Source organism: Garra rufa, chromosome 5, assembly GCF_049309525.1.
Source record: "Garra rufa chromosome 5, GarRuf1.0, whole genome shotgun sequence".
NCBI classification, from domain to species: domain Eukaryota; kingdom Metazoa; phylum Chordata; class Actinopteri; order Cypriniformes; family Cyprinidae; genus Garra; species Garra rufa.
Window position 1 is genome coordinate 10,879,174 of NC_133365.1, and position 25,496 is coordinate 10,904,669.

Below are 25,496 nucleotides of genomic sequence, written 5' to 3' on the forward strand. Positions count from 1 at the left end.
CTGTGGTGACCCCTAATGAGACCAGCCAAAGGAGAGAGAGAAAGGGAGTTAAAGTCACTATGAAATTAAAAATAGACGATTCTTGTTTCTTTTTTTATGGAATATTGGCATGTTTATTGATTTATCCGTGCATATCATTCATATTTTAAAATGAATGTGCACACAACAGTCCAGCGATCCAATCAATTCCTGATGGACCAAATTTAATCCTGCCCTAAATTTTTCTCATTCGAGCCACTTAAAGCGGATATATGTCACAATAGAGATGAAAAATAAATCCCAACTTCTGTTTAATGTCGACTTTAACATAATAACACTGGTCTCCACTGGCTGAGACATTGAGAAAATCAGACTTAAAGGGATAGTTTACCCAAACCTCACTTTCATGTAATTCCAAAACCTGTAAGACCTTCGTCCATCTTCAAAAATTCTAAGTAAAAATTTTTTTTTTTTTTTTTTTGATGAAATCCAAGCTTTTTGGTCCTGCATAGGCAGCAAGTGTCCTACCACGGACAAGGCACAGAAATGTAGGGAGGTTGTTAAAATACTAATGGGTTTGGAATGACATGAGGGTGAGTAATGACAGAATTTTAATTTTTGGATGAACTATCCCTTTAAATAACAATTAAAATACACAAATAAAATGAATGAATACAGACCTACTACAGCCTTTGTCATTGGAGAAGCTCAGCATCCTCTGTGCATCCTGTCCCCTTGTTCCAGCTCACACGGATGTATATGACACCACGTCAAGTTGTTTTATATCCACGAGGGATGAAAATTGCTGACCCGTACTTCCAGAAGGTGGCAAAGGGATTACTTGGGCTCAGCTCTGTTCTTCAGCTGCTGTTGACACAGAAGTCATGGCATGAGCTGTGTTCACACAAAACCATTCCAAAAGCACCACTTAATACTTTATTAAACCCTTTGTTTGGACATGATGTGTATACGTGAAATTAAATGGCTTTGTGGATAATTTCACTGTGGTGACCTCTAACAGGAGCAACTGAATTGAAGAGAGAGAGAGAGAGAGAGAGAGGTTTTTTTTTTTAATCGAATAGACAAAGGACTAAAATTAAATTATTAACATAAAACTTTAAATCTAAGGCAGTGGTTCTCAACCAGGGGGCCTTATGATGACTTAAAATAAGACAAAACAATCATTAAAATAAGACAAACAACAACAAAAATTCTAAGTAAAAAATAAGTAAATAAATATCCATATCAAGTAAATCACTGAAAGCAAAAAATAAATGCTACACAAGGTTGTTATTGATAAATGTGTTACTCTGAGCTATCATAGATTTGTCCTATCATCATGTTTTTTTTAATCTGCACTCGATCATTCTGTCAAGTAGACTCTCATCTCCACTTCACAATCCATTTTGCAGAGAAGCAACAAGGATTGACCTTCACGGCATCTCCTGCACTGCTGTAATGAATCACATGGGTCATGCATAGGCACTGTAAGGTTGCTAATATTGCACAGTATAATTGAGCTTAACAGCTTGACCACCTTTACTGACTAGCAAAAAGCAGTTATGTGAACAGTCTTATATGTCCATGTTCAGTGATATTATAGCATCATGTTGCTATAACGCTGAACAATTTAGTTGCGTTAGCACAAAAACAACATGCCTGCAGGAAACATGGCAGTAAAGGTCATAAGAAGTTATGTGAACTAAACAATGTTTATTTCTGGGGGAGAAATCCTATAATGTGACATGTTCTGTCAAATATACAGGGTAGGCCTATATGTTCAGTATGCCAATATGTCATCTATAATCAAGTATAATCTCACAACAACAAAAAGCAAACAGCAAAAAACAACAGAAAAGGCATTGAAAGCATGTCGCTAATTTGTATTGAATAAACATCATACGTGAATGAATGGAGCGAACAGATGTCTCCTTAGAAAAGGCTTTACAGAACATTTAATGAAGGCAGACATTTTGAATAATAATTATAAAAAATATAATGCTTGTAAAAATTAAAAGCAAGTGGTGGCAAATTACTCGCAGAGGAACAGATGGAAATATGCCATAGGAGAATCACAATGTCGGTTAAATTGATTAGTTTTATTTTAAATAGAGATGAGGGTTATTCGCACCACGACAGTAAGACAGATGGATGTCTTTGTAAATATTGCTATAGTCATGCTTATAATTTTGGAGTATGTTCAGGAATTGATTGGTTTTCAGCAGAACAAAGCTCATATTATTAATAAATGAATAATAAATTCAGACTCTCCCCCTCATTGTAATGGTTTATTGACTTTAGCTCTTTTAAAATACAATTTTAAATACAATTTGTGTTCTCACTCACAAACGCTTTGTGCAGGTGTGCGTGAGCATGTATAATGTGATATTTGGTTGTACAGTCATTTGATAATGAGAATGACTGACTGTTAGTTGCTAGGTTACTGTTCCATTCTGTAATTGGCCACTTTGATTGAAACTCCATTAAAAACAAAAGGAGCTCTTCTGTTGCTGCCTCCCAGTATTTTGTTTGGGACTGTGTTGATTTGCAGGGATTCAAAAAGGCTCATGAAAACAGTTTCTCCTCTCTCTCTTTCTTTCACTCTTTCAAATAAACGGGATTACATGAGCATGTGGTCCTAGCTTGATACGCCTCATGATTTGGACTTCACTGAGTGTTTGCTGGGACACAATTGTCATCTGTGACGATGCAAAAACATACACTACTGTCTAACTTATTTTTGAAGTGCATGGTTGCTATGCAAGGAAGTGCTGGCAAATTGTGCTGCCTCCATTGTAATGACAAACTAGCTAGCAAACAATGAAGGCAGTGAATGCATTGAAACTGGCAGTGATTTACCTTGGGGGGGATTTCGTGTCTCTAAAGTTGGCTAGCCTAGGACAGTCAGGTTAGTGCTTTGTAAACATAAAGTTTTGTCTCCCTCTAGTGGTATTAAAAGTCAAAATACATAGCAACGATTAACAAAACAAGCATTCAAATTGGTTTAATTTGCCAGTTTGATCTGGGTGAAAACAACAAGCTTTGTCTTTAACAACCCAGCTGAAAAACAACAAACCATTACAGAATTTCTGTTGCCACTACATATACTTGGCCCATTACAAACATTTTCGACAATTAGGCTATTCTTTTACTGGCATAAAGTTGGCTTGACATCGGACGTTGGATAGTCGTAAATTTAGGGACCGTCTCTAAAGTTACATACGACATACACTTTTCTAACCAATAGCATTTGAAGCCAATGACTTAGTCACACAACAAACTGTAAAGTGTTCATGTAGATGTCAACTATAATGCAGACCTTTTAGATTTTTATTATTTATTAAAATAAACTGCAAATTATGTTAAAAATGCGATTTTTTTTACTACCGAATTGGCTCAAATGCAAAATTTAAAGCTCAATAGCATTTGAGGAGAATGGCTTTCAGTCAAGAAACCAACTATAAAATGTTCATGTAGGTGTCAACTATAATGCACACCTTTTACATTTTTTATAAGTATTAAAATAAACTGTAAATCATAAGTTAAAAATGCTATTTACGAATGGGCTCAAATACAAAAATTAAATCTCAATAGCATTTGAGGAGAATGACTTACAGTCACGAAACCAACTATAAAATGTTCATGTAGGTGTCAAATATAATGCACACCTTTTACATTTAATAAATATTAAAAACGCAAAAGGTTAGCACTATATTTGACACCTACATGAATATTTTATAGTAGGTTTTGTGACTGTAAGTCGTTCTCCTCAAATGCTACTGAGCTTTAAATTATGGAAAATGTTGCATTTGAGCCCATTCGGTAGTGAAAATATAGCATTTTTAACATGATTTACAGTTTATTTTAAAATATATCAAAAATGTAAAAGGTGTGCATAATACTTTACACCAGCATGAAAATTTTATAGTTGGTTTTGTGACTGTAAGTCATTCTCCTCAAATGCTATTGAGCTTTAAATTACGGAAAATGTTGCATTTGAGCCCATTCTGTGGTGAAAATATAGCATTTTCAACTTATAATTTACACTTTATTTTAATAAATATGAAAAATGTAAAAGGTGTGCATTATATCTGACACCTACATGAACATTTTATAGTTGTTTTTTGACTGTAATTTTTCTCAAATGCTACTGAGCTTTAAATTATGGGAAATGCATTTGAGCCCATTTGGTAGTGAAAATATATATTTTTTATTTGAATAAATGTTAAAAATCGAAAAGGTGTGCATTATTGTTGACATCCACATGAACACTTTACAGTTGGTTGTGTGACTGTAAGTCATTCGCTTCAAATGCTATTGAAGTTAGAAAAGTGTATACCGATGTCGTATGTAACTTTAGAGACGGTCCCTAAATTTGCGAATATCCAACGTCCAACTTCAAGACAACTTTATTATGCCAGTGTTTTTAATATTCGGTTACGAAAAAAGACTCTCATATTTAGTCAAACCAAACCAAACCATCAACATTTCTCACATTATCACAGTTTATTCGCTATAATTTAGAAAATGGTAATGACAAGAACTCAGAGTTAACCTGTGTCAGAACAAAATTCATCCTGATAATGTCAGAAAACTTTGATAGAAAGGTATGTAATGGAATCAACCAAAAATTCAGACATAGCATGACAATATTTACACAGCTATCAGTGCTTTGTTAAACAAGTACCAATCAATGCTTAATTTAGTTCAGTCTGTGGTGTAAAAAAAAGTAAATTAAAGAAAAACCACTTAACCCCTTAACTGTCACATCCATCCATTGAACAAAGACATGAAAATGAAGAATTCAAACCTATTTTTTTTTATAATTCATGAATGAAAACATCTTGTAATACGACTTTGATGTACATTTTCCATATAAATTCATTGTCTGATTTTAAAATGGCTTTCAAAGGGTGAATTTTTATATTTTAGGTTTTCAACTGATATATAATTTCTTATGATTTCTGAAGTGTTAAAGGGAAAAAAGGCACCTTTGTTTATGGCAAAGGTCAGAACTCCAGTTATGAAGTAGATTTTTGAGGTGCACTCATAAAATTAATCTATCATAATGTGTAACACAAAAAAATGTAAAATATCTATTTAGAAGCCTTAGACTTTTCCAACAATATATCGTTTGTCATGATTAGATTAGGATTTATTTGTAAAATGGTGAATTAATTTAGGCGTCCCACAGGGTGGACAGGTGACAGTTAAGGGGTTAAGCAAACTATTGTGAGGTCGTAGTGTCCCAATTTTTTTTTAATCAATTTTACTGGTAGTCAACGACATGAAGAATTTTTGGGTATAACATGTCTCAGTTTATTTTGCTATCCTCTCCTCACTTACATAAATGAACTCTAGTGTTCTGCACCCACTAAAAAGATTCGACTCAACTGAACGATTCGTTCGACGAATCAGACTACGTTCACTTCCGGTCAGCTGATAGTTTGTCATCGGTGTTTGCAAACAAAACTACTGTGGCTTCATGCCTGCACCGTCCACTGACAGCACACACCGCCGCGGTCATGGGAGAAAATGATGAAAGCGAAATAATCGAGCACCACGATGATGAGGAAATGGAGAAGATACGGACGCCGAGGAATCACACGCATTCCTTTATGGAGAGCGTCACGTCGTCGGAGAATCACGGATACAGTAGCACGCAGTCATCACACCGTCTGCTCGCCTACAGTGATGCGCTCATCTCTATCATCGCCACTGTAATGGTGAGGAAACTCAAGGAGAGCCTTTAGACAAAAGGCGTGGACATTTTACTGCATTGAATGCACACTTCAACTTAAGTCCACTTGACACCCAGTATATGACAAAACGCTCCCACTTTCTATAAAATCACCTCTTCTGTGTTCGCCTGGGTATTGTATGATTATGCACGTCATGATTGTCTTGTGTTCACAGATATTGCCTGTTGCGCATACGAAATTTCAGGATAATGAGGTGAAATTTTATATTTTGCTACCATGTCAGGAATAGTTCACCCTAAAATAGTCGTTGTTTACACACCCTCATGCTGATCTATACCCAAGTGACTTCCATAGAAGGCAGACAAACAATAAAAACGAAAGTATACTCTCTTGTCTCTTGTCTGTTGTGTTACAGATAAGAAAGTAAGTCATATGAGTTTCAGCACACTTTCAAGGTTTCAGCAGGACAATTAAATGTATTTATTCGAATCTATTGCCACTAGGGCTGCACGATTATGAGAAAAATCGTAATTGTCGATTATCACAATTTACATTGATGTTTTAAATAGCTGTATACCATAGTTTGAAGCAACTGCATGCCATACTGTAATATACAAATAAAAAACAAGCTAAAAACACTGTTCCTGAAAGCACTCTTCTATTGCTTTTCTCGTTGTCACAAATGTCAACGATACAACGGTTTGGATTCCTTAAATAAAAAAAGTAAAAATATACAATATGCATAGGGATATGCCGGTACCAATTTATATGTTGTGATTAATTGATAATGATTTCATTGGGGTATATGGTATTTTCACTATATTGAAATTTATTCGCAAAAACGTGGTGTCATAATACTGTATAACAGGTGTAATAACTATTGTCATATATCAAAAGTAACTAAACATATAAATACAATAAAGCAATACATAACGTATAAAGTAAAAAAAAAAGTGCAATTGGTATCACTTTACAGTAAGATCTCATAGTTAACCTTAATGCATTAATATTCACAATGAGCAATAGCTACAGTTGCAACATAGTTATTAATTATCACAATTATAAGTTATTATTAATTATTCTTTGTTAAAAAATACAACTCTTAGTTGTGGTTTCAGATGTTTTAGAAATACCTTGAGGATCTTAAAATATTGCCTCTGACCTCGATTGAGTACCACTGGTTTATATAAACATGACATGAGGGTGTATAAATCATTTTTGGGTGAATTGTTCCTTTAAGACAAATGCACATTAAACACAATTTGTCATATTTTTGTCTCTTAACTGATCTCTCTGTATTCAGGAACTGAAACAGAGTATTCAGGCTTTGCTTACCACCAAGGTTGCTGTCTACTTGATGACATTTTTGATAGTCACTGTTGCTTGGGCTGCACATATCCGGTGAGAGCCCTCAAGCACTACACTCTGTCAAGTATTAACTTTATATAACTGCTGCTTTCATTCATTTGCATAGAAATTCAATTTAAGCATTTGGTTTCAGGTTGTTTCAAGTCATTGAGCGCATCGATGACACACTCGCACTGCTTAACCTGGTGAGAACGCCACAAAAGCATTCCTGATAAATGTAAAGTAGCTGTATATTCATTTTTAAAAGTGTAATGACTTTTAAAGATCTCATTTCTCTTCTATTTCAGGCATGTATGATGCTTATAACCTTTCTACCATACACAGTGAGTCATTCTACTGACGTTTTGAAAGAGTGCTTAGTACAGCATAATTTGTCTAAAATGTACTTCCCTTTTTGCCTCCTTATATTTGCATGTTTACGACTGTTTTAATGTTAGTTTGTTTATCTTGTTATAGTTCTCTCTCATGGCAACATTCCCTAATAATACTCTCGGCATCCTCCTCTTCTGTGCTTGTGTCATGGTGATTGGTTTGATTCAGGTGAGAATGCATGCATGTGCTGAAAAACATTACCAGCAGAAGATGCTTTGAGTTTTGTTTTACAGTCATTTTTTTTTTTTTTTGTCGGTAGGCCTTGATTGTCTTGTATGGATTTGGCCGTCCTTTCCTTCTCAATGACCAGATCCAAATGTCTGAGAATCAGGCTTATTACAAGCGACGCATCCTTGAAGTCATCATGAGGGTTCCTATCATGTGTCTGTTTGCCAGCATCTTTTCAGTCATTTTTATCCAACTGGTACAGGACTTTAATTTGAATTATTTATTAAGACAATTACAGTGTTTATATAAATATAACAAATGTATGTACTGGTAAAATTACACTACACTTTATAATGTTTTTTAAAGTCTCTTCTGCTCACCAAGCTTGCATTTATTTGATCCAAAATACTGCAATATTTTTACCATTTAAAATAACTGCTTTCTATTTAAATATATTTTAAAATTTAATTTATTCCTGTGATCAAAGCTACATTTTCAGCACCATTACTCCATGATCCTTCAGAAATCATTCTAATATGCAGATTTCCTGTTCAAGAAACATTTATTATTATTATCAATATTTTAAACAGTGGAGTACATTTATTTCAGGATTCTTTGATGATTAGAAAGATTCAAAGACCAGCATTTATCTGAAATAAAAAGTTTTTGTAACATTATTCAAAATCTTGGAGTCAGTATAATTGTTTTTTTTTTTTTTTTTGAGGGGGGGGGGGGTATAGAAATGAACAGCTTTATTTAGCAAGGATGCTTTAAATTGATCAAAAGTGATGATAAAGACATTTATAATGTTACAAAAGATTTGTATTTCAAAGAAACCTGAAAAAACTCTACTCGTATGTTTTCAACATAATAATAATAATTTGTTTTTTGAACAGCAAATCAAAATATCAGAGTGATTTCTGAAGGATCGTATGACTAGAGTAATGATGCTAAAAATAAAGCTTTATAATCACAAGAATAAATTACATTTTTAAAATATATTCAAACAGAACAGTTGTTTTAAATAGTAAAAATATTTCAAAATTGTACTGTTTTTGCTGTACTTTGGATCAAATAAATGCAGGCTTGGTGAGCAGAAGAGGCTTTAAAAAAACTTTTGACTGATAGTGTATATAGTTTATTTTATTATGTAAATACACATTTTTCAAAAATAATTTTTTACATTTTAAAATTGTATTTTATCACACACATAATATTTTATAATATTTACATGTTATAATATTTTAATGAATAATTTTTACTTATATACTTTTTCTTCTGGCAGTCCTACATCATCTTGGCTATTGTCATATTCCTGCCTTACATCTCTCAGTGTTTAAAATGGATCAAGAGTAAAGCCATCGGTGGTAAGAGAAAAATCACAACATTTTACTCTCTAATTATTATACTGTTTACATGTTTTGACATTTTACATACACAACTGTTCAAAAATTTGGGGTTTGCTAGAATTTTTTTTTACATTTTTGAAAGAAGTCACATGTTAAAAATAGTAATATTGTTTAATACTATTACAATTTAAAATAGCTCTTATATATTCAAATATACTTTAAAATGTCATTTATTTCTGTGATGACAAAGCATCATTACGCCACTCTTCAGTGTCACATGATCCTTCTGAAATCATTTTAATATGCTGATCTGGTTTCCAAGAAACATTATTATTACTAATGTTGAAAACAGATGTGCTGCTGTGGGTTGCACATCTGTGTGTTCAGATGTGTTCGTGGAAACTGTAATACATTCTTAAGAATTCTTTGATGAATAGCATTCATTTGAAATGGAAATCATACTTCAGTGCATTCTTGATCAACAAAAACATCCTGATCCTGAACTTTTGAACTGTAGTGTAATTGAAGTAATTGTTATCTGCATTGTATCATTTTTTGATAAACTCAGGTCAGGTGGAAGAGAGTCCAGATTCAGTGCCCTTCTACACCTACCACCCCAGTGAACCTTTGAGTAAAGAGCGAGTGGAGGCCTTCAGCGATGGGGTGTATGCAATCGTAGCCACACTGCTCATCTTAGACATCTGGTTTGTATCCCTACAAAGCAATTTTAATCCAGGCAAAAAATGAAAAACCTGTCATTAATTACTCACCCTCATGTTGTTCTAAACCTGTAAGACCTTCGTTCGTCTTCAGAACACAAATGAAGATATTTTGGATGAAATCCGAAAGCTTTGACAATGCACAGACAGCAACGGTACTACCACGTTCAAGGCCTAGAAAGGTAGTAAGGACATTGTTAAAATAGTCCATGTGACATCAGTGGTTCAACTGTAATGTTATGAAGCTACGAGAATACTTTTTGTTTGCAAAGTAGGGATGGCTCAATACTATAATTTTGGTTTCGGTACGATACCTGAATGTAATACCTTGGTATCGATACTAATAGGTGACAAATAACCAGCCTCAGAAGATAAGTGAATTGAAAACAATGTTAACATATGAAACATGTATTTTCATTTATCATTCATAACTAATTATTGACCTAGATTAATAAATCAGCTTACCTAATGAATTAACAAAGTTTGCTTTACTGTAAAGTGTCATTCTAACAGTCAAAGTATTCAAAATCACGTTATAATCTGTTTTAAGATTTCAGCATTAAATATAAATCTATCTCGGCTTCTCAGCAGAAACATTCCCTTCATATTATTGATACTAAAATTAATATAGCAAAACATAGCTTAATTCAAAGTCAATTAATATTTGATTGTTTGAAATGCAAGTGCAAGTATTATGTAACCAAAGCTAAACTGAACATTTGAGCTTTCGTGTTTACTCTGCATCACATCTTAGATATGTGGGTTGATCAGTTGTGATTAATAACAGTTAATTACATCTTAATTTATAAATGATGCACTCACCTGTCCATCTCTAAATTCGCGTTAAAGATCAGGATGAGCAAGTGACAAATGTGAGATTTGATTTATAGCGACACGCGTCATAATCTGAAAACCACGCCCACCGGGGGAAAACAAACCAACGCTCTCCCTTGACTTTGTATTGCGGGAAGCTGCCTCCTTGTCATTTCTGACTTATAACAAAAAACAGAACAATGTCTAAAAGCTGCTATGTGACAAGGTGTACAGTAAACAAGCTAAAAAACGAGTGTTTAAAGGATAACTGTTGCCAAAATGCAACCTGGGCTGTTTTTTTTTTACTGTAAACGAGACAAACTTATATCTAAAAGCTTAATTACGACAAACGAAACGTTTTTGAGATTGACCGTGATTTCGTTTTGTGGTCAACGGCCGGTGAATGGGAGTACTAGGGGCATACATTTGAGCGCATCAAAATCGATATTTTTACAACACTAAGAAGGCTCGACACACCATGACACTTGCTCGAAGTATCGCCTGGGTTTCTACACATGAACTCCAGCATTGAGAACATTGTTCGTGTACACAGAGTTTACTAAAAAGAAAGTTTTTGAACAACTCACTTACACTGTTTGGGTTTCCGCTCGCAGCCATCTTGCCAGTCAAGAGGTGTCGATCTCCGAATGCGAATGAATGGACTCCATAGGACGAAATATTAGGCTTATATGAGGCTCTTTTTACAACTAGAAGTTTAATATTGTTTTTCACTTGCGACAAAACAACGAATTAGCCGTGCATTTATATGGAAATATGCTTTAGGAGCTATCCATCCTCGCACTTCGGAGATCGACACCTCTTGACTGGCAAGACGGCCGCGAGCGGAAACTCAAACAGTGAAAGTGAGTTGTTCAAAAACGTTCTTTTTAGTAAACTGTGTGTACACGAACAATGTTTTCAATGCTGGAGTTCATGTGTAGAGACCCAGGCGATACTTCGAGCAAAGTTTCATGGTGTCGAGCCTTCTTAGTGTTATAAAAATATCGATTTTGATGCGCTCAAATGTATGCCCCTAGTACTCCCATTCACCGGCCACTGACCACAAAACGAAATCACGGTCAATCTCAAAAACGTCTCGTTTGTCGTAATTATGCTTTTAGATACAAGTTTGTCTCGTTTACAGTAAAACAAAACAGCCCAGGTTGCATTTTGGCAACAGTTATCCTTTAAGGACACTAATGTAGAGCGCAACGTATCATATTACTCTGAGAACTACGCCCGCTGGAGGGAAATTGAACGGCGACAGTAGACATTCATTATTTTTAACCATGTCAAAGGATTGTTTCACCATCCTGAAAGGAGGAGATATATTGAGAAACAAAATTTTATTGGTCTATGTCAGTGCTCCTTTTCCTTACCTTCCTTTTGTTGGAGAAATGATCCAACTGAATGGCCCAACGTGAAATACCCTTACATCTACAACTACGTGTCCTTAAACGCTTATTTTTTGGGTCAACAGCTTATAAAAACGTAGTTCTGTGTTTTTTAGCTTGTTTACTGTACACCTTGTCACATAGCAGCTTTTAGACATTGTTCTGTTTTTTGTTATAAGTCAGAAATGACAAGAGGCAGCTTCCCGCAATACAAAGTCAATGGAGAGCGTTGGATTGTTTTCGCCCTGGTGTGGGCGTGGCCTAAATGCGCATACAGGTGCAGGAAGGTCAGCTCGTTCACCTTTATCATCCGGTTTTGTATGCAAAATAATGCCATATTTCACTTCTACTGTTGTCTTTATTTACTAGTTTAGAGCGCGTTGATGGAGTTTCATCTGTTTGATGATCCATCGCGCTGCTCTGTTGTCACGTTTACCCGTTTCGCAGCAATTTGGGTAGCACTGCCGCCTACAGGTGAACGTCGGAACAGCAGCGTATAAAATACCGAATTGATCAAAATAATATATTGAATCCTTTGAAATAAAATACATACCGATATTTTTCCAGAACCGGTATACGTGGATCTCTAGTGCAAAGAAAACAAAAATAAAGACTTTATTTACTACCTTTGTGGGCCTTGAACGTGTCAGTTGTGTTGCTGTCTATGCAGGCCCTGGTGCAAAAAACAGCTAAAACCAGCCTAGGCTTTTAGCTGGTCAGCATGCTGGTTTTAGAGGGGTTTTGGCAACTTTTCCAGCTTGGCCAGGCTGGTCTAAGCTGGTCAGGCTGGGAAACCACCAGACCAGCTAAAACCAGCTACTTCCAGCTTAAACCAAGACCAGCCAACCAGCCTACACTGGTTTTAGCTGTTTTTTTTTTTTTTTTTTTTCAGCAGGGGGGTCAGAAAGCTCTCAGATTTCATCAAAAAAATCTTAATTTGTGTTCTAAAGATAAACAAAGGTCTTATGGGTTTGGAACAACATCAATAATTATTGACTGATTTGATTTTTTGAACACTTTGAACACATCACAAAGGTAATATTTGTAAAGCTAACTAGTAGATCTATCTTCTTACACAGTGAAGACAACGTGCCTGATCCGTCTGTGGTGAAGAAGGAGTTTGACGACAGCCTTATCATCGCGCTTCAGGAGTACGGTCCCAAATACCTGGCCTACTTCGGTTCCTTCACCACCGTCGGTCTGCTGTGGTTCGTTCATCACTCTCTCTTCCTGCATGTGACAAAGGCCACGCGCCTCATGAGCCTCTTCAACACATTCTCCCTGGCTTTTGTAGGCGGCCTTCCACTCGCCTACCAACTCACAAATGAATTTCCCAAAGGCTCTCGCAATGAGCTGGAGGCCGTGCAAATCAGCTGCGTCATTATCTTCTTTGCCGGTCTATTCCAGCTAGCGATATGGGTGACGGCACTTTTTACAGAGCGTGAGACTTTGCACCCATACGTGCGCTATGGTGGTCGAGAGCACGCCTTTATGTTGGCCAAGCTCTCGCTCTATCCCTGCGTGACGCTCGGGACGTTCGTTTCCACCTGCATCCTGAGCCGCTTCAGCACGTCCATCTTTCACATGATGGAAATTGGCATACCATTTGCTTTTCTTATTCTGAGGCTGCTGGTTCGTGTGGCGCTGGCGCTCATCAGATGGCTCTTCTGTCCTGGGAGGAACGATTTGGACAGAGTTCCAGTAGAGGACGAGGACTTACAGCTGCCTGTTAATGATATAGTGACTTAGCAGTGAAAGGAGAAGAAGAAAACGCCTCCGTGTTTGACCTAAAATCAAGGTTAGGCTAGATTCCCAGCGCTATTGTTTATGATTAATACTGCAGCTGACAGCTTGGTGCTGTAGAAGACATCCATATTGGTCAAATCTCTCCTTTAGTGTAATCGACTGTGGAAGGGATTAATGAATGATTGGTCTTCATAATGAGACTTCAATGTCATAGCAGTGGTCTGAGGAGAGATGAAGTTTTTTTTTCTCCTTACAGAAATGCACAAACAAGTTTTTTTTTTAGCATTTTAACGTTTTTGTTAGCATGTTAAAATATTGTTTTTATGTTCATATTTTAATGTGAATTAATTACATAGAGGTTTTCACTACATTCAACAGTAACTCTGAAAGTTTTTTAGATTATGTTCAGTTGTGTTGGTTTTAGTTTTACATTATTTTGACTTTTGCACTAAAAAGGATAGTTCACCCAAAAATGAAAATTCTGTCATTAATGACTCACCCTCATGTCGTTCCAAACCCGTAAGACCTTCATTCATCTTCAGAACACAAATTAAGATATTTTTAATGAAATTCGAGAGCTTTCTGACCCTGCATAGACAACAGTGCAACTGAAATGTTCAAGGCCCAGAAAGGTAGTAAGGACAACCTTAATTTTATGAAGCTGCAAGAATACTTTTTATGTGCTTTATTCAACAATTTCTTCTCTTCCCTGTCAGTCTTCGATGCGCATTCACGACAGTACCACGCACATAAAAAGTATTCTTGTAGATGTCACATGGACTATTAAATAATTATAACACTGTCAGTTGTGTTGCTGTTTGTGCAGGGTCAGAAAGCAAAAATATCTTAATTTTTTACGGGTCTTACGGGTTAGGAACGACACGAGGGTGAGTAACTGTTGACAGAATTTTAATTTTTGGGTGAACTATTCCTTTAACTTTTTATTAATGTGTTTTGTAGTGAGCTGCAATTCATGTTCTGGCACGTTCTAGTAGAAGTAATGTTTCATATAACTGCATAAATGTCCGAATGCTCTGTCCAGGTTTTTATAACACTCTACATAAATCTACTCTTCATTCGATGTGACAATGAAACTGGTGATGCACCTTAGATTAAATAATGACAACGTCACCGTTGCACTTACAGTCTGATTTAAATGGAGCATGCAGAGATAATAATTAAGATTCACAAGCCATTATAAGATGTTGATTAATTGTTTTTGTGGCATTTGAGATTATGTTTTGTTAGCATTTCATCTAAATGTTATTACCATACTGCAAGATGTTATATGTAAAGTGCACTTGTCAAACGTTTCGGTAACACTTTACAATAAGGTTTATTAGTTAACATGAATTAAGAATAAACAATACTTCTACAGTGTTTGTCTTAGTTAATTTCAGCATTTCCTGATGCATTATTAAAATCATAAGTTGTGTTTGTTAACATTAGTTAACTGTAATAAATGTATTTGTTCATTGTTCGTTCATGTTAGTTCACACGTTAAACAATGACACCTTATTGTAAATTGTTACCAGCATTTTACTTGTCGTATTACCTTCACATTAGCAGTTTGTTTTGGTTTTGGGTACTACTATAGCTGTGTCAGTTCAAATGTTACTGTTCAACCACAAACAAAGATACAGTTTTGAGAATAAACTCAACTGCTGCTTGCAAAAGTACTTTTGGTTGAAGACTGAAATTGTGTAATAAATGTGAACACACTGAGAGTAAGTCAAAAGTGAAGTTTATTCACCAAGTATAGCATTTCAATAATAATAATAATAATAATAATTCTGACTTTTTTCCCCAATATTGCCCATAACTTATTACTTTGTTTGTCTTCTGGTAAATATTTACTACTGAAAACTTAAAAAAAAGACTTGAAAATCAAACACATAAATAACGGTTCCCATTTTTTTTAAACAATGAATAACAAACCATGATGAGTAAGTAATTGGAAACTCATTCTCAGCTAAACTTCTCAACAGTATAAGCTTGCACAATATATATATATATTGGGTAACGTTAACGTTATAACTTAAATTGTACAGCAGCTCTCAAAAAAACTGTGACATCCACAAAATAAGCTATAGACAACTTGAGATGCATTCTCTTTTTGGTCTGATAGGATTCATATTACAACAAACACAACATTCTTACATGACTGCATCTACTGCACAGCAGATGTGAAGGAAAGGAACATGTAAACCTACCGCAGACAGGAATGAATAAGGTAAGGGGTCACACTTACTGCTTTCTTTTTTCCTTTTCTTTAGATTTTACAATAAACCTATTGACAACTGGTCCCGAGCTTCACTACTGAGTCCCAATGTGTAATAGGGCAAAGGTCACAGGTTATTACAAATCCACTTATTAACTAAAAGCTTAAAGGGATAGTTCACCCAAAAATGAAAAATGGGTCATTATTTACTCACCCTTGTGTCGTTCTAAACCCGTAAGACCTTTATTTATCTTCAGAACACAAATTAAGACATTTTTGATGAAATCCCAGAGCTTTCTGACCCTCCATAGACAGCAAGGGTCCTACCACCAAGAACATCGACAAAATAGTCCATGTGACATCAGTAGTTCAACCGTAATTTTATGAAGCTGTAAGAATACTTTTTGTTGCGCAAGAAAATGTACGCATACAGTACTCTCCAAAATGGCACTAGGGTGACTCGGAAGAGAAGAACTGTTGAAAAAAGTCATTGTTTTAGTCTTTTGTGCTTGAAAAAGATTCTCATAGCTTCATAAAATTACGGTTGAACCACTGATGTCACATGGACTATTTTGTCAATGTTCTTGGTACCTTTCTGGTACTTGGTAGGAACTCTCAGATTTGATCAAGAATAACTTAATTTGTGTTTTGAAGGCGAACAAGAGACTTGGAACAGATTTGGAACGACATAACGACATAATTAATGACAGAATTTTTTTTTTGGGTGAACTATACCTTCAAAACACGATTTTAACCTAAAGTAATGTTACATTTGTTCATGTAAGTGCTTTTGATTACAATACATATTTAATTGTTAAATCACTCATAGGATGTATTGTTTTCTACTGTAAGATTGTAGCATTTGACAATGTTAATCGCAGGGTGATTTTTTGTTCTTTCACAGCAAAATCGACAGTGCTTTGGTACACTTTTGTTTGGTAAAGAATTCAGAAAGATTTCAACAAATTAACATGAATATTCATGTTTTTAAAAACAAGAGCAGCTACAAACTATTTAGGGAAGATACTGTAAAAATAAAATAATAAAAAGCATCTAAGAACATGTTTTCAAATATTGGACATCTACTCAAAGCACCAGTGTTTTTGATATTAAAGGAGAAGTTCACTTCCAAAACAAAAATTTACAGAGAATTTACTCGCCGCCTTGTCAAACAAGATGTTCATGTCTTTCTTTCTTCAGTCGTACAGAAATTATGTTATCTGAGGAAAACTTTTCAGGATTTCTCTCCATGTAGTGGACTTCCATGGTGCCTGTGAGTTTAAAATGCATTTCAAATGCAGCTTTAAAGGTAGGAGGAAGAAGGGTGTTATGTAGCGAAACAATCAGTTATATACTAACGAAAACTTTTTAACCTCACATGCTCATCTAGTCTAGCTCTGCATGTACTCTGTGTATTCAGGTTGAAGACAGTTAGGGTATGTCGAAAAACTTCCATCTCATTTTCTCCTTCAACTTCAAAGTTGCCCTATATCGCTGTTCTACTTTTTTTTTGTAAAGGGCGTTTGATCTTCCTTGCTTGTTCATTTTGTAAACACTGGATCGGTACTTCTGCAGCGATGTAGGATGATTTTAAAGTTGGAGAAAATGAGATGGGAGTTTTTCGACGTGCCCTAACTGTCTTGAACAAGAATACACAGAGTTCACGCAGAGCTAGACAAGATGAGCGTTTGAGGTTAAAAAGTATATAAATTGCCAATCTTTTTAGAAAATAACAGATTTTTTTCACAAGATAAGACCCTTCTTCCTCGGCTGGGATCATTTAGAGCCCTTTCAAGCTGCATTTAAACTGCATTTTGGAAGTTCAAACTCAGGGGCACCATAGAAGTCCATTATACGGAGAGAAATCCTGAAATCTTATGACTGAATAAAGAAAGACATGAACATTATGGATGACAAGAGGGTGAGTAAATTCTCTGTAGATTTTTGTTCTGGAATTGAACGTTTTCTTTAAAACCTGAAAAGCAAAATGAATCTTTCGACTCGTGTAGTTACAGTGCAACTAAAACCAATGGTCACAGAGGGGAACAGCAAATCAACTTCTTCAAAAAAGGCTGTTTCTCCCCTTGAAAACAACCCGCTCAAGTTATTCTCCACCCCTAGAGAGGCTTAGTCATGCTGGATTTAAGAAAATAAGACAAGTCTAGGTCTTTTTGCATATCATTTTCATAACTTCCTATTATATAGAATTTGTTAAGCCTTATATATTATTTTAATAAATGTATAATCTCTCTCTAGTATATCATATCTATGTACAATAATACATATGACGATATGTACACACAAGTGTGCGAGTTCTAGTGCTCACATAAACACACTGAGTAATGTGAAAGGGAAAGTGAACATGGCTACTTTAAGCAGTAACAGTAGGACTTGCGGACATGCTTCTGTTATAGACTGACTGTTTTGAGTTTATAAATTAAGCTCACATTTTAACCATGAGAATTATGGCATCTCAAAAACCTAAAGTCACCACCATGAGTTATTGCATTCGTAAAGCAAACCACACACTCATTTCCTGTAGTGCTACACATTCACTTACCATGTGCTTGGATGTTTTGTTTTGCATGTTTGTTGAATTGGAAGACCTCAGATGTTGGTTTTTCCCATACAGTGAACCGTGTCGCCCTCTTGTGGTTATTTTCCTCCTTCATTTGTTGAGTTTCTAATGGGTTAAAAGTGAGAGTTTGGTTTGCAGCAGGCGTCTCTCTCTCTCTCTCTCACTGAATGGGTCGGTTGGGAGTGTGCTCGTGCCATCACAGTCATGGGTGAATGCTTACAGAGTTCAACAGGACATGAGCTGCTTTTGTCTGCTGAGGTGGAGATGTCTGTCATTGAGCTTCCTCCACAGCAGGGGGCAGTATGCCCTTTTCTCGCAAGTGGTTGCGCAGTGTATTGAAGATGCTGAGTTGCTGTTCTGGTTGCAGGACGAGCAACTGCTGTAAAACCTTACTGGGGTTCGGCCCCCTGGGGAAAAGTAAAAAAAAAAATTACAAAAACGAGTGTCAAACATGCTACCTGTGTGGCAGTGTTGTTTTTGACAACCGTCTTAGATTTAGTCTTAGTCTTATGAACTAAAATGGTTATTAGTTTTAGTCAAATTTTAGTCACTTCTATATGTGATCGTTTTAGTCCAATTTTAGTCGACGAAAAGTCAAGAAGGTTTAAGTCTAGTTTTAGTCGACGAAAAGTCAAAAAGGTTTTAGTCTAGTTTTAGTCAAAAAAGGGGAAAAAGTAGTCTTTTAACAAATTAATGTAGGTCAGTAAGTATTTTGCTGTTGGGTAGTGTCACTTATAAGTTCTGAAAATAGCAGATCTATAGGCTAATTCAACACAATGTGAGCTTCCGGATCGACTATTTTTACCAATATTACAATAATGAAGGAATGTTTTAAAACAAAAGACAAACAAGGATGGAATGCTAAAACGGCTTGCCATAGTAGTATGGCAAAGAGTATTTAATGCTAAAACGGCTTGCCATAGCGGCAGATATTTTTAGGTTTTAATTGGCATGCACAATAAGCAGAAATGTCATGCATTTTAAACGTCTGACGGACCACCCACTAACATTTTCGTCTATTCTCGTCTCGTCAACGGAAACTCACACACGTCTCGTCATGTTTTAGTCATCAACGAGCCATTTTTATCTCGTCAACGTCTCGTTATCGTCATGGAAATAAGTGGCGTCAACGAAATGATTTCGTCATCGTTGACGAAAACAACACTGCTGTGTGGTTACATCTCTAGGATCACATGAAAACCAAACACGGAAGTGCTGATATTGAAATCAAAATGCTAAACAACAGTTATTTTTGAAATAACAGAAGAAAACAACATGTTTTTAAATTTAAACCTTTTTAGCTTTTTTTTTTTAAATATGTGACCTGCTCCAACATTTCCTCATCCTCAAACCCAACAATAAATTAAAAGAAAAGTTGAACAGTAAGATCTTTTAAATGTTTTTCTGCTCACCAAGCCTGCATTTATTTGATCCAAAGTACAGCAAAAGCAGTACAATTTTACAAATATTTTTACTATTTAAAATAACTGTTTTCTATTTTAATATATTTTAAAATGTAATTTATTCCTGTGATTTTAGCATCAATAATCCAGTCACATGATCCTTCAGAAATCATTCTAATATTCTGATTTGCTGCTCAAAAAAAAAAAAAAAAAAAAAAATATATATATATATATATATATATATATATATTATTATTATTATGTTGAAAACAGCTGAGTAGAATTTCTTTCAGGTTTCTTTGATTAATAGAAAGTTCAGAAGAACAGCATTTATCTGAAATAGAAATCTTTTGTAACATTATAAATGTCTTTATCATAATCACTTTTGATCAATTTAAAGCATCCTTGCGAAATAAAAGTATGCTTTCTATAACTACATTTTAGAATGGTAATATATATAATGATACAAAAGCTTTTTATTTTAGATAAATTATGATCTTTGGATTTTTCAATTCATTAAAGACAACTAAAAAAAATTATTTGAACTATTTTAAATATTGATGATAATAATAATAATAATAATAATAATAGTTTCTTGAACAGCAAATCAGCATATTATAATTATTTCTGAAGGATCATGTGACACTGAGGATTGGAGTAAAGGTGCTGAAAATTTTGCTTTGATCACAGGAATAAATTACATGTTAAAATATATTAAAATAGAAAGCAGTTATTTTAAACAGTAAAAATATTTCACAATATTACTGCTTTTGCTGTATTTTGGATCAAATAAATGTAGGCTTGGTGAGCAGAAGAGACTTTTTAAAAACATTAAAAATCTTACTGTTCAAAAACTTTTGACTGGTAGTGTACAGTACACTAGTGAATAAAATGTTAAAAATAAATGGTCATATGAAATGAAAAATTTATGATTTTTTTTTTAAAATGTAACATTTTTATGATTTAAATGATTAGCTTTTCATTAAACTCATGAACCCCCTGCAGTTCCTTCACGAACCAAGGAACAAAGTTTGGGAACCTTGACGTAATATAATTTTTAATGCACTTCATGTTGTTAATAACAATGAATAGAATGTATTTTTTTTTTCTTTTTGTATTTTAATATCAATATCATACAAGATTATCCTATTAGTAATCTAAAAGTAATGGATTATGTTACTTACTAACTGCAAACATATATATGATAAAATACACCATTATTTTATGCAAAATTACACAATACTGAAGCTGTTTAGTGGCAGGGCTTAAAAACGGAAAAAAAATCCATTCGGTTCACTCCGAGCAGAATCGATATTATAATGTTTCTGTTCTTGCGTTCCTCATTAAACAATACGTTCCGAGAACGGTTTTCTAGAAAAAATACCGGTTAATAACGTTATTTTATTGCACAGCACGATAGATAGATAGATAGATAGATAGATAGATAGATAGATAGATAGATAGATAGATAGATAGATAGTGTGTGCCTTTTAATAACATGTTTGGCATTATGTTTACAAATGATTAAACCAAATTCCGTGTTCGTGTCATTTGAACTTCTTGTCTTTAAAACCGAAAGTAAACGAGTTCACAACCAGGGTTTGAAAATTAGCGCGGTCCGAAGTAAGGTGTTAAAAAAATTGTGCTATATTAACACCCTCAAATGCACTACATATAGCCAAAGTCCTTTTAAGAATGGTAAAATGGTAAGATGGTATTCTATAGTCTTTGATATAGCCTAGCGTCAGAAGATTTTTTTTATGAAAGTACAATGTTGCCAGATAGTGCTACGAAAAACAAGCAATTACAAAAAGAGAGAAAAAGATATCCGAAATAAGTTCAAAGCTTGTGTTTTTTAAACAAGATTAATATATCAGTAACACTAACGTTCAACTTTCCACTTTCCACTTTATAAACGTCCCAAAGTGTCACACTAAATTGGAAAAATACACGTATAATAGGTGGATCTGGCAACAAACGGAGGCTGCACACGCGCTCTCACTCAACGCGCTCTCAAGCCCCGTTCACTGCGCTAGCTTCTCGCATCAACATGAATTGCAAACACTCATGCGATATGAGGTGGTTTAAACGGCTTAATAATCATTCAGAGAGCTTGGCATTTTATTTTTGAATATACAAAAATGACCAATGGCCAGACCTCGGTGACCTCATAGCTGGCTACGGCCGTGCCTGGAAACGCATTACAAATGAGCTAATCATTTTTTTAAACAATTTTCTTGTTTGATAATACTATAGCGAAATAAGCCCCTTCAAGACCATCCGCTTCACATTCTGACCACACGGCTTAATCTGCGATAAAAACCTGTTGACTTAATTATTCCTTACCTAATATGCATAGCCTATTATAGGCTATTTTCACTCAAACAAAAGAGAACTAAAAACAATAGACAATTTTAACTACAAGTTTTAATTAGGCTACAATAACTTAAACCTAAACATACCTTTGCACATGAAACAGCAGGTGCTTGGTAACCTTAAACTCGTCGCATCAGAAAGGGCTCTGCTTATGACGTCTGCTTCGCGGGCATTTCACGGTGTATGCGTCACCGTCTCATTTGCGCACACAATTTGAATTCATGTTTTTGGTCTGCCAAATTGATATAATAAAGAGAACGATAAAAATACCGTTATTAACCGGTTAATTTGGAATTTCTGTTTCTGTTTCTGTTCAGAACGATTAAAATTGATTTTGTTTTCGTTTTTGTTCCTGTTCCTGTTTAATGTCATTTGTTTTCGTTTTTCGTTTTCGTTCCTTAAACCGGTTCAGAGCCCTAGTGGACAAAAATAATATAAATAAATTAAATAAAAATGATTTTTTTAAGTATATATAAAATAATATAAATATAATATGAAATATAAATCATTTTCACTCTAAACCCCTACCAAGACGTGATGATGTAAACACTGAAGGAAAACTTTAATGAATTGTATGTGCCTTGTACAAATAATGCATTTTCATGAAAGGAATAAAAAATGATGATGATGATGATGATGATGATGATGATGATGATGATGATTTAGTGTGGACTTGTCATTTTAAATTTAGTCATAGTTGTGTGTCAAAGTGACTAAAATTAATTGTCCTAATGACAATGGGATAAAGATGCACAAGTCTCATTTGAACTGTGTTGCTTATGTCACCTAAAATTAGAAAGGGTTAGACTATCTGTCATAGTTTGACTTAAACCATGTATTATGTTGAAGGTAATTATAAAATTACAGCCTTAGTCTCTTAATTAGATAATAGATCTAATATAAAGTGTAACTAAATAAGATGAAAGGTCATTGACTTCCTCACCTGATAAAACTTGTTATGTAAACATGAACGAACGTGGCCATCAGATACTGACAGTCAAAACGATCCATTATTCCACCATGACCAGGAATAGTGTCCGCAAAATCCTACAAAATAAAAAAAAGCACAAGCTCACAGTGTAACGGCCACTCAAAGTAGGTCAAAACTGAAAGAAACAAATTTAAGGGTTTATGTGTGACTTCTGTTGAATGTGAACTAACTTTGATCTTGAAAGCTCGTTTGAAGCCACTGGCAAAGAATCCACCAAATGGTCCGATCAGAGAGGCGAACGAAGAGAGCGCAATACTGTGGATCTGAAATGGGTACAGGTTCACCGTTTTCTGCAGATACAAGAAAGATGTAGACATCATTATCAGCCAAAACTACACAAGGAAACATTGTTGTTAAAACTATGGAAGCTTGTTTCTCACAATTCTAACCTTTTTCTCAATATTGCAAGTTTACATCTTGCAATTCTGACTTTTTTTCTCAGAATTGCATGGTATAAACTCACAATTACGAGTTATAAAGTCCAAGAAAAAAGTCTGAATTGCGAGTTTTACCTCAGAAATGCGAGTTTATATCTCACAATTATAAAAAGTCAGGATTGAGAGTTTGTATCACACAATTCTGAGAAAAAAGTCAGAACTGCTAGATTAAAAAGTTTCCATTTCAAAGGATTCAGGAGTAAAACAACCCTCTCAATTATTATTTACAAAGCAGGGCTTTATTAGGCCACAATCTCTTAGGTGTAGTAGACTGTCCTGTACTCACCCATCTAATTGCATTCTGCACCACGGCAGGAAGTGTATATTCCTGTATCATGAAGAGATTCGAGGGCTCACACTCTACTGCAAAGCGGTTTGTCTCACTGTTGTACTCCACTGGACAAACAAAGTACTGGTACTGGGATAGCAGGTACGCAAACTGGATTAAGGAGGGAGACATTAAAGTTTCATTTGTCACACAATACCATGAGGGTATGGGGAAATATAACAGTTGTTGGTGTTGCTTGACGTCAGGATGAGCATAAAACATAAAGACAGGTCCTGACTGGGATTTTTTAAGGGTGTGTTCACACTTGTCATGTTTGGTTTGATTAAAACCAACTGGTGCAATTGCTCTGTTAGTGCGGTTCATTTGAGTAAGTGTGAACGCTGCCATCCAAACCCTGGTGTGCACTAAAACAAGTGGACTGAGACCACTAAAAAGATGGGTCTCGGTCCACTTCCAAACAAACTCTGGTGCAGTTTGAATGAAATACAAATGCAACATGGACCAAGTACTACTAAACGAAGCAAAAACTGGAAGTAACGACAAGATGCGATGCTATGCGAAAGGGAACAAGGATGGTATCCAAAACAAAATGAGCAGAGGGCAAACGAGGAGGTAAAGTGCCTTTTATGAGCTCTTTGTGAGTTCGCAGGTGGTGAAAATAAAATGATATACATGCAACAAACCAGCATGCTTCATCCAGCAGACAGCACTAGGTGTATTTGACGTAAAGTCGAACGCACCTTTTCCTTTTGTTTGGAGTATCCGGTGAGTTCCGTCAAGAAATATATGTCATTCAACCCGACCAATCAGGTTGTGAATGCATCACTATGTCTTTAGGTTCAGTATCTTTAAGTTCGCTGTCAAAAATGCCAGTGTGAACACTAAGCGGACCAGGACCAAATGTATATATTTTTTTTTTTTGTGGACCAAATGAACCAAACAAACTGAAATACATATGTGAACACATCCTACATTGCCTATATTGTCCAGGTTTTGACTATGTTTTTGTTACTTTCTGAAGGTAATGACTGAAAAGTAGTTTGACCAATGTGTAGGCATTGCACATAATCGACCAACTGAGGTGTGTGACAAAGTGGGATCTAGTGACTAATAGTCAAATCAATGCAATTACGTCCACATTTAATGTATGAGGACTATGTAGAGGATGCCAAAACCCATACATTTAAGGCAATTTAAAAGCCTGGCCAGGACACGTGCAGGAAAAATACATGTATAGTCACTCTTCTCAAAGGTCTAATGTGACTTACAAAGAAACTGAAAACCACTGTTGCAAAGAATCCCCCAATGAATCCTTCCCAGGTCTTCTTTGGGGAGAGCTGTGAGAGAGCAGGTTTGAGATAATGAGGTTTGAGATAATGCATTAAATTATGGAAATGTTCTCATCGGTTTAGAAAATCAGAAATCACAAATGTTTGTTTACCATGTAAATATCACAGGTTTACCTTAATTAGTGGAGTTCTTCCAAAAAAGAAGCCAAACAGGTAGGCCATGATGTCATTACAGATCACAATAGAGATGGGAACAATAAACCTAGAGCACAAATTACAGTTTTAGTTTACAAACACATACT

General features: G+C 35.2%; 2 protein-coding genes across 2 annotated transcripts in view; one reads left to right on the top strand and one right to left on the bottom strand.

Annotated features, from left to right (window-relative positions):
- Positions 1-5,446: 5,446 nt before the first annotated feature.
- tmem175 (transmembrane protein 175) lies at positions 5,447-15,289 on the top strand. Its single transcript, XM_073839566.1, has 10 exons — positions 5,447-5,705; positions 5,896-5,934; positions 6,985-7,082; positions 7,183-7,234; positions 7,337-7,372; positions 7,506-7,589; positions 7,681-7,845; positions 8,875-8,956; positions 9,507-9,642; positions 12,944-15,289. The coding sequence occupies exons 1-10, from the start codon at positions 5,505-5,507 to the stop codon at positions 13,611-13,613; spliced, it is 1,563 nt and encodes a 520-aa protein (XP_073695667.1). The 5' UTR covers positions 5,447-5,504; the 3' UTR covers positions 13,614-15,289.
- Positions 15,290-15,337: 48 nt separating this feature from the next.
- Positions 15,338-25,496, bottom strand: part of cds1 (CDP-diacylglycerol synthase (phosphatidate cytidylyltransferase) 1) — a 33,608-nt gene continuing 23,449 nt past the window's right edge. Inside the window, exons 8-13 of the mRNA XM_073839567.1 lie at positions 25,369-25,456; positions 25,174-25,242; positions 23,903-24,055; positions 23,350-23,469; positions 23,132-23,235; positions 15,338-18,816 (exon numbers count right to left, since the gene is read on the bottom strand). Of these exons, the coding sequence (XP_073695668.1) occupies positions 18,681-18,816; positions 23,132-23,235; positions 23,350-23,469; positions 23,903-24,055; positions 25,174-25,242; positions 25,369-25,456 (670 nt within the window). The 3' untranslated portion in view covers positions 15,338-18,680. The remainder of the gene's footprint in view (positions 18,817-23,131; positions 23,236-23,349; positions 23,470-23,902; positions 24,056-25,173; positions 25,243-25,368; positions 25,457-25,496) is intronic.

Excerpts from the sequence above, each read along its gene's own strand:
- tmem175 (XM_073839566.1), top strand. The coding sequence starts at position 5,505 with ATGGGAGAAAATGATGAAAGCGAAATAATCGAGCACCACGATGATGAG. Across the intron at positions 5,935-6,984 it reads CGAAATTTCAGGATAATGAG|GAACTGAAACAGAGTATTCA; the intron begins GTGAAATTTTAT and ends CTCTGTATTCAG. Across the intron at positions 7,846-8,874 it reads CAGTCATTTTTATCCAACTG|TCCTACATCATCTTGGCTAT; the intron begins GTACAGGACTTT and ends TTCTTCTGGCAG.